The sequence below is a fragment of the Podospora pseudoanserina genome, chromosome 1, assembly GCF_035222485.1.
Source record: "Podospora pseudoanserina strain CBS 124.78 chromosome 1, whole genome shotgun sequence".
Lineage (NCBI taxonomy): Eukaryota > Fungi > Ascomycota > Sordariomycetes > Sordariales > Podosporaceae > Podospora > Podospora pseudoanserina.
Genome location: NC_085920.1, coordinates 8,051,146 through 8,066,625, shown reverse-complemented (window position 1 = coordinate 8,066,625; position 15,480 = coordinate 8,051,146). Strand labels below are relative to the sequence as shown.

Sequence of the window (15,480 nt, the reverse complement as noted above, 5' to 3'; positions counted from 1 at the left end):
CGTTCGTTCTTCAGTTGCCCGTGGTTTGTGCCTAGATGGGTGAAAGGAATTGTGTAAAATGATTGGCTAGTCATTAGATGGAAGGCTCCGTTGCCTCTTTGTCATCTACCACCTGCCAGACACTTGGGTGCTCCTGAAACTTGGCAGAAGTGGGGCTACTGATTCTTGTTTTGCCAGGCCTGAGGCATCACAAGTCCCGACCCCACTTTCAGCAGGAAGTCGCGTCTCGTTCGCGTATGGTGCCTGGACACGGCATTGAAGACCCTAGTCGAGGAAAACTCGCCCTACGAAATATTGAACACAACGCACAGCAGGCTCGCAGTACACCCACCACTGAGACCACGCACAACGACGACTTTGTTTACCTGCGGCCGGCTACACTCGCCACAACAATTCCTCTTAACTCTTTCTTGTGACGCGACCCCTCCATTCCTTCTCATTTTGCCTACTCCCTTCGACTCGACGACAAACGCTGGGCGAGTTGATCGAGGCCTCTCCCGGAATCTCTTTTTTTCGCTATTGTTACGTCGTGTGGTGTCGAGACTTCGTCTTATTTCGACCCTTTTCCACCTTCGAATTTTGCATGTACCAAAGAACAAAGCCTTTGCTCTCCCTCTGCCGCCCCTTTTCACGTTGCGCTAAAGACTTTGCGACGCGCGACTTGAGGAACGCGCCTCCCAGGTCATCGCCAACATGGATTCAGACGTGGAGTCCGTCTTTGACACTGCCCAAAGCGAGTCTGACGGATACTCACCAGAGGTGGTACGTATGTTTCCTGGAGCCCTTCCCTTCGTCTTTGAATTGGTTTTGCAGACTGCATCTAGTCTGGTTACCCAGCGGTAACTCGGCGGCAGCAGAGGATCGCTCAGTTGAAGCACCAACTCTGAATACTGAGCTATTCTACCAATACAAGCGCAAGCAACAGCAAAGCTAACAACATCTGCTACAGAAAACAAAAGCTAAGGCTGCGCCGAAGAAAGCGCCTGCCGCGAAAGCTGCCAAGATGGTCCAAACCAAGCTCACGGTCGGCAAGGCGAAGGCGGCGCCCAAGAAGAGAACGAAGCCGGATAGCGATGATAGCGATGACGATAGGCCTCTCTCCAGCACTCCTCCGATGGCTAAGAAGCAGAAGAAGGCACCGGCGAAGAAGTCCAGTGGCAAGCCACTGGCTGAGATCGAGAACGACAGCATGCTGATCGACGATGAGCCAGCCCTGGCAGCTGCCTCCAAGTCCTCCAAATCCGCCACCGAAACATACCAGAAGCTCACGCAGCTCGAGCACATCATCAAGCGCCCCGATACCTATATCGGGTCCGTTGAACGCACCGACCAAAAGATGTGGGTTTTCAACAAGACGGAAAAATTGATGGAAAATCGTGTTGTATCCTTTGTTCCTGGTCTCTACAAGATCTTTGACGAAATCCTTGTCAACGCCGCGGACAACAGCCAGCGCGATGCCTCCATGACCTTTCTCAAGGTGACTGTCGATCGCGAGACGGGTGAGATTTCAGTCGAGAACAACGGCAAGGGAATCCCGGTTGAGATGCATCAGAAGGAGGGCTGCTATATCCCCGAGCTTATCTTTGGTCACCTTCTCACCGGTTCGAACTACGACGATGATGAGAAGAAGACGGTCGGTGGTCGCAACGGTTACGGTGCGAAGCTTACCAATATCTTCAGTTTGAAGTTCACTCTGGAGTGCCAGGATAGCGTCAACGGCAAGCGATACAAGCAGACCTGGACCGACAACATGTCCAAGATGGAAAAGCCCAAAATCACAGCCAACAAGACCAACGACTTCGTCAGAGTGACCTTCCTTCCGGACTACAAGAGATTTGGCATGGAGAACGGCATTGATGACGACTTGGAAGCCCTCATGTACCGCCGTGTGTACGACATGGCAGGCACCATGGCCAGCGTCAAAGTCTGGCTGAACGGGGAGCAACTCAAGATCGCCAAGTTCAAGGGCTATTGCCAGCTATACGCCAAATCAATCGCTGCCGAGCGGGGTGACGTTGTTCCCGAAGGCGAGAAACCTACTGCTGCGAATGTAGAGTATGAGGAGGTCAGGGACAAGGGCAGAACGTGGCAGGTGGGGTTCACTGTGTCAGATGGTTCATTCCAACAAGTGTCCTTCGTCAACAATATCGCCACAACGTCGGGTGGTACACACGTCAACTACATTGCCGATCAAATCACCGAAGCCCTTCTGAAGGAGCTCAACAAGAAGAAGAAGGGCCATGGTCTCAAGCCGGCCAACTTCCGCAACTACATCTTCATCTTCATCAACTGTTTGGTCGACAACCCTGCCTTCACCTCTCAGACCAAGGAGCAACTGACGACCAAAGTTAGTGCCTTTGGTAGCAAGTGTATCCTGAGTGATGCCTTTCTCAAGAAGGTCCAGAAGTCTGAAGTCATCGCCAACATCATGGAGTTTGCTGAAAGGAAAGCGGATAAGATGCTGGCAAAATCGGACGGCAACAAGCGTGCTCGTGTGAGCAACGAGAAGCTTGTCGACGCCAACTTGGCGGGCACCAAGCGTGGCCACGAGTGTACCCTCATCTTGACGGAAGGTGACTCTGCCAGAGCATTGGCCGTTGCTGGTCGCGCTGTCCTGGATCCGGATCGCATCGGCGTGTTCCCTCTTCGTGGAAAGATGCTGAACGTGCGTGACGCATCGACCGAGCAGATCATGAAGAATAAGGAAATCGAAAACATCAAAAAGTTCCTGGGTCTGAAGCACAAGCAAGTGTACACCGATACCAGGGGTCTCCGATACGGCCATTTGATGATCATGGCCGATCAGGATTTGGACGGCAGTCATATCAAGGGCTTGCTCATCAACTTCCTTGAGGTTCAGTTTCCTTCGCTGCTGCGCATCCCCAACTTCTTCCAGCAGTTCATCACCCCTGTCGTCAAGGTGTGGCAAGGCACAAACCCAAAGAAACCTCTGCGTCCCAAGTCGTTCTTCAACCTCGTCGAGTATGAGACGTGGAAAGAGAACAACAAGAATGAACTCCGGAAGTGGAAGTACAAGTACTTGAAGGGGTTGGGTAGTTCTTCGAACGAAGACGCCCAAGTCTACTTCACTGATCTGGATCGCCATCTCAAAGAATTCGAGACACTCAAGCCAGAGGAGTCTCAGATGCTTGACATGATCTTCAGCAAAAAGAAGGCCGATGCTCGCAAAGAATGGTTGGGCAACTTTGTTCCGGGAACCTTCCTCGACTCTACGGCTCAGAGAATTAGTTACTCCCAGTTCCTCCAGAACGAATTCATTCTGTTCAGTATGGCTGACAACATCCGATCGATCCCATCCATGATCGACGGCTTCAAGCCTGGTCAGCGCAAGGTCATTTACTCTGCCTTCAAGCGCAATCTTGTCAACGACCAGAAGGTTGTGGAACTTGCCGGTTATATTTCCGAGCAAGCCGCCTACCATCACGGTGAACAATCTCTGCAGCAGACAATCATTGGTCTAGCTCAGACCTTTGTCGGCTCGAACAACGTCAACTGCCTAGAACCTAGCGGCAACTTCGGTTCCCGACTCTCTGGTGGAAAAGATTCTGCCAGCGCTCGTTACATTCACACGAGACTGTCCCCGTTTGCGCGCAAGGTCTTCTCCAAGCTTGACGAGCCCAATCTCGAGTACCAGTTCGACGACGGCAACATGATCGAGCCCAAGGTGTATGCTCCGATCCTACCAATGGTCTTGGTCAATGGTGCCGACGGTATTGGTACCGGCTGGAGTACTTCGATTCCCAACTACCACCCCATGCACATAGTGGAGAATCTGAGGCGCCGGATGGGAAGGTTTGACCCTGACGATACCGAGGAGAAGCCCTTCGTCCCCATGGCACCATGGTGGCGTGGTTGGAAAGGAACTCCGGAGCAGGAAGCGCCCAACAAGTGGCGTTTCAACGGTATTATCAGGCAAGATGAGCAGAACCCCAACGAGATCCACGTTACTGAATTGCCAATCCGCATGTGGACTGATGACTTCAAGGCTAAGCTTGAGGACATCATCCAGAACGACAAGACACCGACCTTCATCAAGGATTACAAGGAGTTCAACGACCACAAGACGGTCCATTTCATCATTGACATGGACGAGAAGCACCGAGAGGCAGCCCTCAGGGAAGGTCTGTTGGAGAAGTTCAAGCTTACCACTACCGTCTCCACAACAAACTTGGTGGCCTTTGACACTCAGGGCAAGATCAGAAAATACGACAAGGTGGAGGAGATCATGGAGGAATACTACCACTACCGCCTGAAGATGTACACAGAGCGCAAGAAGCATTGGCTCAAGGTGTACCACGCCGATTACCGGAAGCTCAAGAACCAGTACCGTTTCATCACGGAAATCATCGACAACAAGATGGTGGTCAACCGAAAGAAGAAGGCTGTCTTGGTGCAGGAGCTTCGTGACCGCGACTATGAGGCATTCCCTCCCAAGGAGGATAAGAAGGCCAAGTCGCCTGACGAGGAAATGGCTGCTGAAGAGGCCGAAGATGACGACACCGCTGGAGGCGCTCGCGACTACGACTACCTGCTTTCGATGCCTGTCTGGTCTTTCACCAGCGAGCGTCTTGAGAGACTTAAAAACCAGATTGCGGCCAAGAAGGCGGAGCATGATGAACTGCAGGCTCTGAGTGAGAAGGACCTTTGGGTCAAGGATTTGGATGCTTTCCAAGAGGAGTGGGAAACGCAGCTGAAGCTGGACGATGAGATCGCCACCGGCATTCGCAGAATGGGCCGCCGCAAGTCGGACAAGCTCGGTGTAGGGAAGGGAGGAGGCCGCCGTCGGAAGGATGACGACGCCTATGAGCCAGAGAAGAAATCTAGGGCCAAGGCCGTCAAGGCTGCTCCTGTGCCTATCAAGACGGAGAAAACCCAGCAGCGGTTTGCCGAGGCGTTCCAGGCAAAGTCCAAGCCGAAGCCTGTCGCTGACAAAACCTTGCCAGATGTTGAAGCGGGCGGTGGGATATCTGATGACGATTTTGCCCTCTTGGGTAAGAAGGCAATGCCCATCAACACTAAAGTGAAGGAAGAGTCGGAGGCTCCCACAGCAACCAACGGTCGTACCAAGCGCGCGGCTGCTGCGAAGTCTAAGTATGTGGTATCTGATGACTCGGACGAGGACTTTATGGATTTGGGTAAACCTTCAGTAGATGAAGATGTGGATATGGCTTCAGAATCCGAGGAGGCCGTGGCCGAGAAGCCGCCCGTCAAGCGCGTGGCAGCAGCAGCAGCTAAGGCGAAGCCGTCATACAAGCTCAGCGACAACGAATCGGACGAGGAAGTGGAGGAGAAGCCGCCCGTCAAGCGCGCGGCCGCGGCCAAAGCAAAGCCATCCTACAAGCTCAGTGATGATGACTCTGAAGAGGACTTTGAGGCGAAACCACCAGCCAAGCGTGCAGCCGCAGCCAAGGCCAAACCGATGTATAAGCTCAGCGATGATTCGGATAGTGACGACAGCTTGAAGCTCGGTGATGTCGGTGCTATGGTCAAGGGCATAGGAGCTCCAGCTTCGAGCAGCAGCGGTGGCAGGCTTAGTCTGTTTGCCATGTCCCATTCTGGAGGTGGGGATACTTCAGTTCTCCCCAAGATGAAGTCCAAGCCATCTAAGCCCAGTCTCGACTTGGACGACCACGACGACACCAATTACGAGGCGCTCGCCAGGTCATCCCCCCTGAAGACCAAGGAGGATAACTTGGACGATTTCCTATCAGACGACGACGTTCCCGCTGCCAAACCTGCTCCCAAGGCAGCATCCAAGGCAAAGGCCCCTCTCAGTGTCATTCCAGCACCGGCCAAGAAGCGTGGACGTCCTGCCGGCAGCAAGAGCACTAAGGACAAGGATGAGGCAACTGCTCCCAAGGCCAAGGCCGCTGTTACCAAGACCGCCAAAACAGCCGCTGCTAAGCCCAAGGCACCACATCTCTCACCAGCTGCGAAGGCGTATGCTGCTAAGAAGGCCAAGGCTCAAAAAGGCTTGAGCGACGATGAGGGCGATGAGGCTATGGAAGATGCCCCAGATAGTCCTCCCGCAGCCAGGCCCAAGGCCAGGCCTGGTCGTGCCGCAGCCGTGAAGAAGAAGCCGATTGTAATTGACAGCGATGAGGATGACTCGATAGGTGGCGGTGGTGGGGATGACGAAAGCGATGATTTCGACATGAGCGATTAGATTTGATGATAGCGGGGAGAAATACTCGAGTTCCTAGCTTTCTTGTTCATAATGGGGATCACATGGTTCACAGTTTATATGGGAGTCAGAGTTGCACCGGGTTAAGCACAAGTTATGTGAAGCTGGGAATTGTGGGACGTTTCGGGGTGGCAGCTTTCTTTTGTTATTTGTGGCAAGTTGTCGGTCTACTGTGGTGTGTATGTGTAATAGCAACATGGCATTTGGTTGAACGCATGATCGCGGTCATGAAGTGTGTGGTAGTGTATTGTCAAGCAAAGCGTATCAACATCAATCTTGAGGGGCAGAAGTTGCCAAGATTCTGCTCCCCGCACCTCCCTTATGTGGCCCCAATCAGGAAACAGTGACGTCGAAGGAGCAGCCCCCGTTTGGGTTTCACACCTAACGTCTTGCCTCACTTCACGATACTTTCAACAACAATCCTCATTTTCCCCAAAACCTGCATTTCTCGGCACATACATATATATATACGGTCCAAAGATCCACGATGCCCCGCCTCACCACAGAAGGAACGTACACCGATTCCCCCCCGCCAGGCCGCAGCGCCTCGCACGACGGAGACGAGGACGATGACCTCTTGGACCGTGGGCGGGCCAAAGCCCATCGCTTCCTGCACGGCTTCATCGACTTTGCCTTCCAGGGAAACGTGCTCGAGATCGCGTTCGGTCTGATCATCGCGTCCATGTTCACCGCCCTTGTGACCTCGCTCGTGACGGATATTTTGCTGCCGCCAATTTCGGTGTTGTTGCCGCTGAACAAGAACCTGGAGGAGAAATTTGCCGTGTTGAAAGGGGGGTCGAATTATAAGGGGGAAGGGGGGTATAATACTTTGAAGCAGGCGCAGGCGGACGGGGCGGTGGTGATGGCTTATGGCTTTTTCTTGAGCAGGTTGATTAATTTTATTGGTGTGGGGATGAGCTTGTATGGGATGGCGGCGACATATCAGTTTTTTTCGAAGGATCCGATCATCAAACGTACTGTTAGGTGCAGGTATTGTCGGAAGAGTATTAGTGAGAAGGTGAGTCTACTCTTGAGCTCTTTTTTTTTTTTTTTGTTTTTTTTTTTTTGGGGTTGTTAGGTTGTTGGCTAACGGGGGTTCACAAAACAGGCTGCAAGGTGTATCAACTGTACTAGTTGGCAGGATGGGAGGGAGGACCGGTTGTTTTAGAGAGGCTGAGGTCGTTGTTTGCCGTTAAAGGGGTCTCCCATGGAATGTCCTATCAGATTGGACAGTAGGTGGTGCTGAGCATAGGGGGTTGTTCTCATCCTTGAGCATGTGCGGTTGGTTTCGTCCTTGAACATAGCATAGCAGGCCGGGGTGGCCATTCTAATTATTGACGGTCATATTTACATGCATCCTCGTTCTTACACAACCAGAGACATCGCAAACGTCTCAGCGAACAGATCTGTGTTTCCATGGCAAGTCCCCTAGAGAAGCATCGCGCCGGCACCGACAAGAGCAGCACCCATCATGATGGCATTCTGGGTAATCTGGGGGACACCAGCTGTGCTGCTGCTCGTAGAGCCGGCAGCGTCCTCTGTCTGGGTTGTGGTCTGCGTGCCTGTCTCAACAGCGCCAGTGCCGGAGGCACTGGTAGTGGCAGCCTCAACATCCAACTTCTCCAAGCCGGCCGTGATTGTTACGGCTTGGATTTCCTTCTGGTAGTCACCTGCAACTTGCTGGAACAGAGCAGTCCCGCCAGGGCTGATGATGGAGCCATAACACTTGGCTTCTTTGCCCACGAGATTGCAATCGTATTGCTGTGTGCTAGTCAATGTAAGCAAAGGTTCGGTACAGGGGGTGAAGGGTCATAACAGAACTTACACAGACTCTCCGCGCATGTCAATAGAGAAGGTGCTTTCCCCCTGAACAATAGTCAAGCCTGTGCCAAGGCCACAGTCGTTGGAATCGGCATCGGGAGGGCATGCGAGTGAGTAGGTTGCCGCCGCGGGCTGGGCAGTGATGACAGAAGCCCAGATGGTCTGCGTGTCGAAGCCGGGAAGGAAGAGAGAGGTGACTGAGGTGGTAGCCGCTCCGACATCCTGGGCCGAGGCCATGGTGCTGAGACCGGCGGAGGCCAGCAAGGCAGTAGTAACGCGAACCATGGTGACGACTTCAATTCAGTAGATGCAGGCGAAACAAAGCAAGAAGAAGACGCGTAAAAACCTAAGATGGAAGAAGGGCTATAGAAATATGATACTAAGACCGTATATCCACCTCTTTTAGGCAGCTTGCTCCGTATTCGGTATCAACCCCAGCCAAACGCGTCCCTCCCTGAAGCTGAAATTACTTGTACTAAATCGTCCGGATTTCGGGCAAACCGCTCAATGGGAAAGCCATCAATCAGCAACACATGATCCCTGTATGACTTTATGCCTACCCTCAAACATGGCTGGTCCACAAATCTGGTCTACAGAAATTGCGGTTGGGAGTCCCAGAAGAGAAGGAGGTAGCAAAGCAAAAAGCAAGCGATCCCGCCTCTGGATGTGGTACGGGAACTGATTGACAGCGCATCCCGTGTTTTATACAGCAGCAAAGTTGCTTTGGCGGTGATGATCGACGGCAAGAAAATCAACCCTTGTTTACAGCTTTGCCCTGAGGTATATCAAAGATCGACAAGTGCCAGAACCAAAAGCTACATGGGAAAAATGATCGGGTGATCGTTTGATGTTGTTAGGATTCAGATCGGTGTCGGAGCTACCGTAGCCTGAAGCCGACTGTTGTCGCAACCCCTGCCAAACGCCCATTGGAACCCACCTGTTCGGGCACTTACAGCAAGCCATGGATTTTGCAGAACCATGTGGTGTTCACGACAGATACACGACTTCAATGCAGATGCGCTCGTCTTAAACAGAAGCAAGTCACCGCCCGAAGAGCAGCATCGTGATGTGCGGCTTGGCGACTATATCTGGACGACACGAAAAACTCAGAGGTATGTCTTGGCGAAGCCCCCCCTCGCCAAGAGCGCCGCCAACGCCAAGAACGCAATTCCCATCGTCCGGACAAAACAGCGCAGGTCTGGGCATGACTGTCCTGCCGTTCTAGATCGAGTTGTGACAATCCCATCTCTTCTCTTCCTTCCAAAAAATCCATTTCTCTCTGTGAATATCCCTGTTGCTGCGATGGCTGCCAAATCGAAAGCGTAACCGCTCTGCCACACCTCCAAAACATCATGAGATTTCGGCGAGAGGAACGGCGCCGGGGAGGACGAGTCTCTTGCTGGATCTGCACCACGGTTGTGATAGCGCATGCAATCACTGGTGCACACGGCCAATCCACCGTATCGGTTTACATACCCGGCTACGGGGAGGCTCACTGGGCTGCTCTTCGCGGCAGCATCATTGGCAGTGTACGTATTTTGATTGAGAAATCCAGGTTGAGATGGAGCATTTTGATTAATCGACTGTTCAGGACCAATCCGCAACAACCTACACGGTCTTTTGTGCTGAGAAGGCGCCAAGTTGTCAGATTGCCGGCGACCTTCCCTTTGTCTTCACAGAAGGGCCAGGGACTTTGAAATATGGTGGCGTGGCCCCTGGGACACTGTCCGTTTGCGAGCCATGGTTTTCTGAATCCGAAAGATCAAAGTGGCTAACTGAGTGACAGAACGGCCGAACTTGAATGCAGCTTGGACGGCACAACGGCCGCAACCTGCACAGGATCGTCATCCTTCGGGGTCAACCATTGGGAGGGCACCATCACGGGGCCGACGCAGACTGTGTGGACGGAGACTTTCACGACGCCCGAGGTAACATGGGGCGCGTTGACTTTGACAACACCGGGTCCGTTACCCAACACGATTGACATTGACGGGACACCAGCAGCATCGTTAACGAACTCACCTGTCAAGGGCGCCGGTTTTAGCCTGGACCCGGTGAGAGCTAGCTGGTTGTCGGGCGTCTCATCTGGGGCTGTTATTTTGTTTGTTCTGACATTCATGTAAAGGGGCGCGGAAACGGGCGTTTGATGGTTTTATGTGCTCCGGTTATGGATCGGGGCCGGTGGAGATACACGGCACGGTGTTTTTGTTCCCCGATTTCACTTTTGGTTCAAAGAAGTACGGATACCCCTTTTTTCGAGTCGCATGTAGTTCCGAGGTTGTACAGAAACATATAGGGACGGGAAATATTCCGGGTTTTTATGCACCTACTTCGATACGGAGCTCTCTTTCTATTCACCCTGAGCCATCTCAACAACCTCTCTTCAGCTGGAGATGCAAGGCGAGAATGACCCACTTGGCAGCACCTGTCAGCTTCAGAGAGGACTCGCCCCGTCGCGCGGCACGTCGTGGACAGGGTGGTTGCAACTGCTAGTTGGTTGCACGTGTAATATACTATCAACACTGATAGCTTTCAACTTTCGAGGTATGTTTCAGGACTTTTGGAGTGTCAGTTATTTTGTCCACAGCGTGCGCGGCAAGGTCCGCTGATCTGTTGGCCAGCCGTTCGGATTTCACTGGAGGTGGTGTTTCAGAATTTGGAGAAACGCCAGCCTAAGAAACGTGGCGTGAGCTGGCAGCCAATCAACGGCCTGTCCAACTGAAAGCCCCTGATCACCCGCTGCCCCGCAGGAGCATCGTAAGCTTGGCATCAAAATGCTCCGACTTCAGGTTCAACATCTTCAACACCACCATGGCAGACAATTCACCTGTGTTTCCCGACCATCAGCTACTTTCCTGACAATGAGAGGTTGAAAGGGGACGCCCGTAACACTGGTACACCTTTAGGTGATAGTGCCAAACTTTCACTTGCCACATAATTGTCAATGGAACACACAAACACAGCTGAGGTGCCCTGGGCATCAAGGTTCTCGAAGGCAGCATTTTCTGCTGTGCCCTTTGCATAACTTACCCACAGGCAAACCCCTCTCGTAAACTGATATTTGAAATCACCTAGACAAGCCTTCTCTGTGCCTGGGTCTCTCGCCTAGCAAGCGCACAAACGCGCGCGCTTCTGAAAGACATACTGGACCCTTCAAAACCTCGGCAACCTGGTCAAGCTTCCATGTGCACAGTCTTGGAATCACCAGTCGGTGCACGAAGCAAACGAAACATGCTAAATTAATTCTAGGGGTTGCAAGGCTTACCCGCAGTGGGGGTTGCCATTGACAGGGAGACAGGGTTCAAGATGCCCTATTGGCTCGCAGGAGACGACAACACCTCCCCCAAAGCCGTGCTCGGCGCCGCAAGAAGGAGATCGGCCGTGGTGATGGGTCACTCCTTCTTCTTGCAGCAGGGATGCAACCTTGAACGGTGAGATGGTTTGTTGCATCCGATCTTCTTTTTAAAAGTTGACAGGTCCCGGCCGTTTGGACCTTTTCATCTGTTCTCCAAGTCCAAGCTTGTCCTTTCATATTGTCAACAGCTTGCTGACGACCGAGTGTGTGTGTGGGTGTGTGTGTGTTGATCACCAACCTTCGTTTGGTATTGTTCTTTTCACTTCAATTGCCCGCAACGCGAGGCTATTGCTCTATTCATTTTCTGTTCACTTTCTATTGTACCACTTTCGTACAATAGTCCACGAATTTCGGTCACCCGGGGAAACACACAGAATCGTTCGAGAGTACTTTGCTGTTGCCGCTGTCACGGTGCTTTGCTGAATCGTCAACCACGCCACTCTCAACACAGACGATAGCAACAAGACGTTACCTTTTCGCCGAGTTTGCTCGCCTTCGATTTTTGCTTTTATCTGCTGTGCAGCCACTTTCCTTTCGATATCATCCGCTGGTCCTCGGACAGACGCAACTACTCAAAGAACACCACAAGGCTCCAGCAACAAACTCACCATGAGGTTTGTCAAGTATGTGAGACCCGTAGCGGTCCCGGCAGTCATCATATCTGCCGTTGCGCCGAAAGAGCTCAACATCTCTGATTCACGTACGTATTGCATGATCGTTGCCCTGACGGGAGTGCTAATTTCTTGAAAGTCTCCATCAAGGGCGTTGCCAAAACCGTCGCCGCCAACGCCATGTCTTACTACTCGGGCACCCCTGAGAAATTTGTTGACCTTCCTCAGCCCTACTACTGGTGGCAAGCCGGTGCCCTGATGGGCAGCATGCTCGACTACTCTCACTATACGGGCGACCACAGTTACGACAAGCTGATCGCAAGGGGACTCTTGGATCAGGTTGGCCCCGACTTTGACTACATGCTCCCCACTCACTTTGGCCAAGAAGGTAATGACGATCAAGCATTTTGGGGAATGTCTGTCATGGCCGCCGCGGAGAGGAACTTTCCCCAGCCAGACCCGAATGTTCCCGGGTGGTTGGATATGGGTGCCAACATTTTCGATTCGCTGGCTGGCAGGTGGAATACCACTGCTTGCCAGGGTGGGCTTTTGTGGCAGATCTTTGCCTCAAACCCGAACGGACTCGACTACAAAAACACCGTCAGCAACGGCGGCTTCTTCCAGATTGCGGCCAGACTGGCCCGCGCCACCGGGAACAAGACGTACAGTGACTGGGCGGAAAAGGTTTGGGACTGGACGGAAGCCATCGGCATGATTGACAAGTTTGGAAACGTCTACGACGGCGCCCATGCGAGCAAGGACTGCAAGGACACCAACCCGGTCACGTTTTCTTACTCTGCCAGCATCTACATTTACGGAGCTGCCGTCATGGCCGACGTCACCCAGGACAAGAAGTGGACCGAGAGGACGGAGAGGATGGTGGAGGCGAGCAGGAGCTTTTTCAGCCCGTTTGAGAACGCCACCAACATCATGTACGAGCACGCGTGCGAGCAGGTGGACAAGTGCAACCAGGACATGAGGAGCTTCAAGGCGTACTTTTCGAGATTTGTCTATGCGGCCGCGAGGTATGTTCCGAGTATCAAGCCGGCGATCGAAGAATTGTGGCATACTTCGGTCGAGGCGGCTGCGAAGACTTGCACAGGCGGTGCGAGCGGGACCCAGTGCAGCCACAAGTGGTATACCGGTGCCTTTGATGGAAACCCGGGCTTGGGCCAGGAGATGTCCGCGCTGGAGACGATTCAGGGCTTATTGGCTTTGGACGCGGAAGCACCGTTGAAGGGGGGCGAAATTAAGACTGTGAGGGCGTTTGCTGATCAGAATGCCGTAAAGGGTGATTCTGAGACGGCTTCAGGTCCAGCACCAACACCGACACCTGAATCGGACTCGGCGGCGGGCTCCCAGACCGAGGCCGGGACGCAAACCTCGGGTGCGTTGAGAAGGAGGACTGTTCCCGTGAAGGGGTGGTGGTAGACTTTTGGGGTGGTGGGGTGATGGCGTGTCTTACTTTCTTCGTTGTATTTACATTTCACCTTTTGAGCATTGCAGGCCACATTAAACATGTGGCCTGGAGGAAATCTTGGAATCTATTGCATTAGGCAGGGGAAAAGCATACAGACATGCAGATACATAAAACTAGATGGTCTTCTGGTGATTCATTTTGTGTGTTTTTTTTCCAGTGACGTTCAATCCGAGTCTGGAACATTCAAGTAGTCTAACCCTACGCAACAACGGCACTGGCAGCCTTCTCCTTCTCCTCTTCATCGCCTCGCACATCCATCCCCCGGACCTGCTCAAGCTGCTTCTTGATGGCTTCCAAGAACCTCGTCACCTCGTCCTCGGTGCCAACCGTGATCCTCAGGCAGCCCAAGCACCCGTGCTCCTTGCCCCTGAACCTGACAACCACGCCCTTGGTCTCCGCCAGACCCTCGTACACAGCCAGCGCAACAGCATTGTCCGGCTGCCCGTCCTTGTTGAGCATCTCGTACAGCAAAAAGTTGCTCTCGGTCCCGCCCATGAGCTTGCCCACGCCGGGGATCGTGGGCATCTCCCTCAGCAACCTGTCCCTCTGCTCCAGCAGAGCAGCCTTGTTCGCCCTCATGACCTCCAGGCCGGCGGGGGAGAGGGCGTACTCTGCGATCGCGGAGGTGATGTTGTTGACGTTGTAGGGAGCCTTGAGCGCGTTGAGAAGCCTGGCAATTCCGGGCGAGGTGAAGGCAGCACCGAGACGGATACCCGCCAGCCCGAACGCCTTGGAGAGGGTCTGCATCACGACGAGGTTGGGGAACTCGACGACCCATTCGGCGAGGGAGGCCGAGTCGGGCGCGAAGTCGATGTAGGCCTCGTCGACGACCACGACGCCGTTCCAGGTTGGGTGGGCGAGGATCGACCCGATGGAGGATTTGGAGAGGAGGGAGCCGGTTGGGTTACCCGGGGAGCAGAAGTAGGCTAGCTTGATGGTGCTTGCATCGGGGGAGGAGAGGGCGGAGAGGATGGAGGGGACGTCGAGTTGGAAGTCGGGACCCGGGAGGAGGGGGATTTTGACGAGGGAGACGTCGTTTACTTGGGCCGAGACGGAGTACATCCCGTAGGTTGGCGGGCAGACAAGAATCTTGTCCTGACCTGGGCGGCAGAAGGCGCGGATGAGGGCGTCGATGGCTTCATCAGAGCCGACGCCGACGAAGAGGTTGGCTGGGGAGAGCTTCTTTTGGGTGTGGACGTGGGTTTGGCGGAGGTTGCAGAGGAGCTGCTTGAGGGGGACTTGGTGAGGGTCTGGGTAGCGGTTGAGGCCGGGGAGGTCGATTACAGGACCGAGGCCGGATTGGGGCTGAACAAGGCCTGTGATGGACGGAGGGAGAGGGGGGCCATAGGCGTTCTCGTTGGCATCGAGAAGGACGTTGGTGCCGTCATCTTTGTAGTCGCTGTTGTTTTGGGTGTCAGTGATAGTGCGCTCATGAGTCCAAGGGGTGAATCTCACTCTCGTGCGCAGCGATAAGGTTCGAGGGCCAAAATGTTTGGTCTAGCGCAAGTTTCCAAGTTGAAGGGCGACATTTTGAGTGTTGATCGCCAAATATGATGAGGTAAACACAGTTTTGGATCTTCAAATATCCTTATATAGTGCGTTCCCAGTGAGTTGCGCTCAAGTGAGGTTGAGGAGTCATTAACGGCAAGGAGTCAGGGCGAAATATCTTGCAGCCCCGGTTCCGGAAGGCGGGCCCTCCAAACAAACCATCCCACCAGAGGTGATTTTTGAAGCTGACGACGACGCAACTTTTTTGGAACAGAAATAGGAGCCAGAGTGAAATAAATCGATCTCCTGATCATTATTGATTTCGTCACATTTCTAACAACAATTGGATGATCGCTTCACCAGCCTTGATTCTTCCCACCCTAACTAACCCTAGCCCCAACCCTCACACAATTATGAGTCTCGCTCACATCCAAATACCAGAAAGCGAGAACAAGTGAATTACTGCAATCAAACATTGTTAAATGGATTACAACTCTTGCAAGTCTGCCGATTCAGTTGC

General features: G+C 53.2%; 6 protein-coding genes across 6 annotated transcripts; 4 read left to right on the top strand and 2 right to left on the bottom strand.

Annotated features, from left to right (window-relative positions):
• Positions 1 to 249: 249 nt before the first annotated feature.
• Positions 250 to 6,187, top strand: TOP2 (DNA topoisomerase 2; the record flags this gene model as incomplete). The annotated part of the gene is made up of 2 exons (XM_062943497.1): positions 250 to 762; positions 950 to 6,187. The coding sequence occupies exons 1-2, from the start codon at positions 694 to 696 to the stop codon at positions 6,185 to 6,187; spliced, it is 5,307 nt and encodes a 1,768-aa protein (XP_062806621.1). The 5' UTR covers positions 250 to 693.
• Positions 6,188 to 6,692: 505 nt separating this feature from the next.
• On the top strand, positions 6,693 to 7,624 carry QC764_122620 (uncharacterized protein; the record flags this gene model as incomplete). Its single annotated transcript, XM_062943496.1, has 2 exons — positions 6,693 to 7,223; positions 7,314 to 7,624. 2 exons carry the CDS (start codon positions 6,693 to 6,695, stop codon positions 7,371 to 7,373), a joined length of 591 nt encoding a protein of 196 aa, XP_062806620.1. The 3' UTR covers positions 7,374 to 7,624.
• QC764_122615 (uncharacterized protein) lies at positions 7,421 to 10,854 on the bottom strand. The gene is made up of 2 exons (XM_062943495.1): positions 8,031 to 10,854; positions 7,421 to 7,973 (listed from the first exon to the last, which is right to left on the bottom strand). The coding sequence occupies exons 1-2, from the start codon at positions 8,309 to 8,311 to the stop codon at positions 7,634 to 7,636; spliced, it is 621 nt and encodes a 206-aa protein (XP_062806618.1). The 5' UTR covers positions 8,312 to 10,854; the 3' UTR covers positions 7,421 to 7,633.
• Positions 8,773 to 10,508, top strand: QC764_122610 (uncharacterized protein). The gene is made up of 3 exons (XM_062943494.1): positions 8,773 to 9,555; positions 9,618 to 9,751; positions 9,813 to 10,508. The coding sequence occupies exons 1-3, from the start codon at positions 9,379 to 9,381 to the stop codon at positions 10,147 to 10,149; spliced, it is 648 nt and encodes a 215-aa protein (XP_062806619.1). The 5' UTR covers positions 8,773 to 9,378; the 3' UTR covers positions 10,150 to 10,508.
• QC764_122600 (uncharacterized protein) lies at positions 10,822 to 13,595 on the top strand. The gene is made up of 2 exons (XM_062943493.1): positions 10,822 to 12,081; positions 12,132 to 13,595. Exons 1-2 carry the CDS (start codon positions 11,991 to 11,993, stop codon positions 13,421 to 13,423), a joined length of 1,383 nt encoding a protein of 460 aa, XP_062806617.1. The 5' UTR covers positions 10,822 to 11,990; the 3' UTR covers positions 13,424 to 13,595.
• On the bottom strand, positions 13,509 to 15,336 carry HIS5 (histidinol-phosphate transaminase). Its single transcript, XM_062943492.1, has 2 exons — positions 14,928 to 15,336; positions 13,509 to 14,871 (listed from the first exon to the last, which is right to left on the bottom strand). The coding sequence occupies exons 1-2, from the start codon at positions 14,999 to 15,001 to the stop codon at positions 13,671 to 13,673; spliced, it is 1,275 nt and encodes a 424-aa protein (XP_062806616.1). The 5' UTR covers positions 15,002 to 15,336; the 3' UTR covers positions 13,509 to 13,670.
• Positions 15,337 to 15,480: the final 144 nt, after the last annotated feature.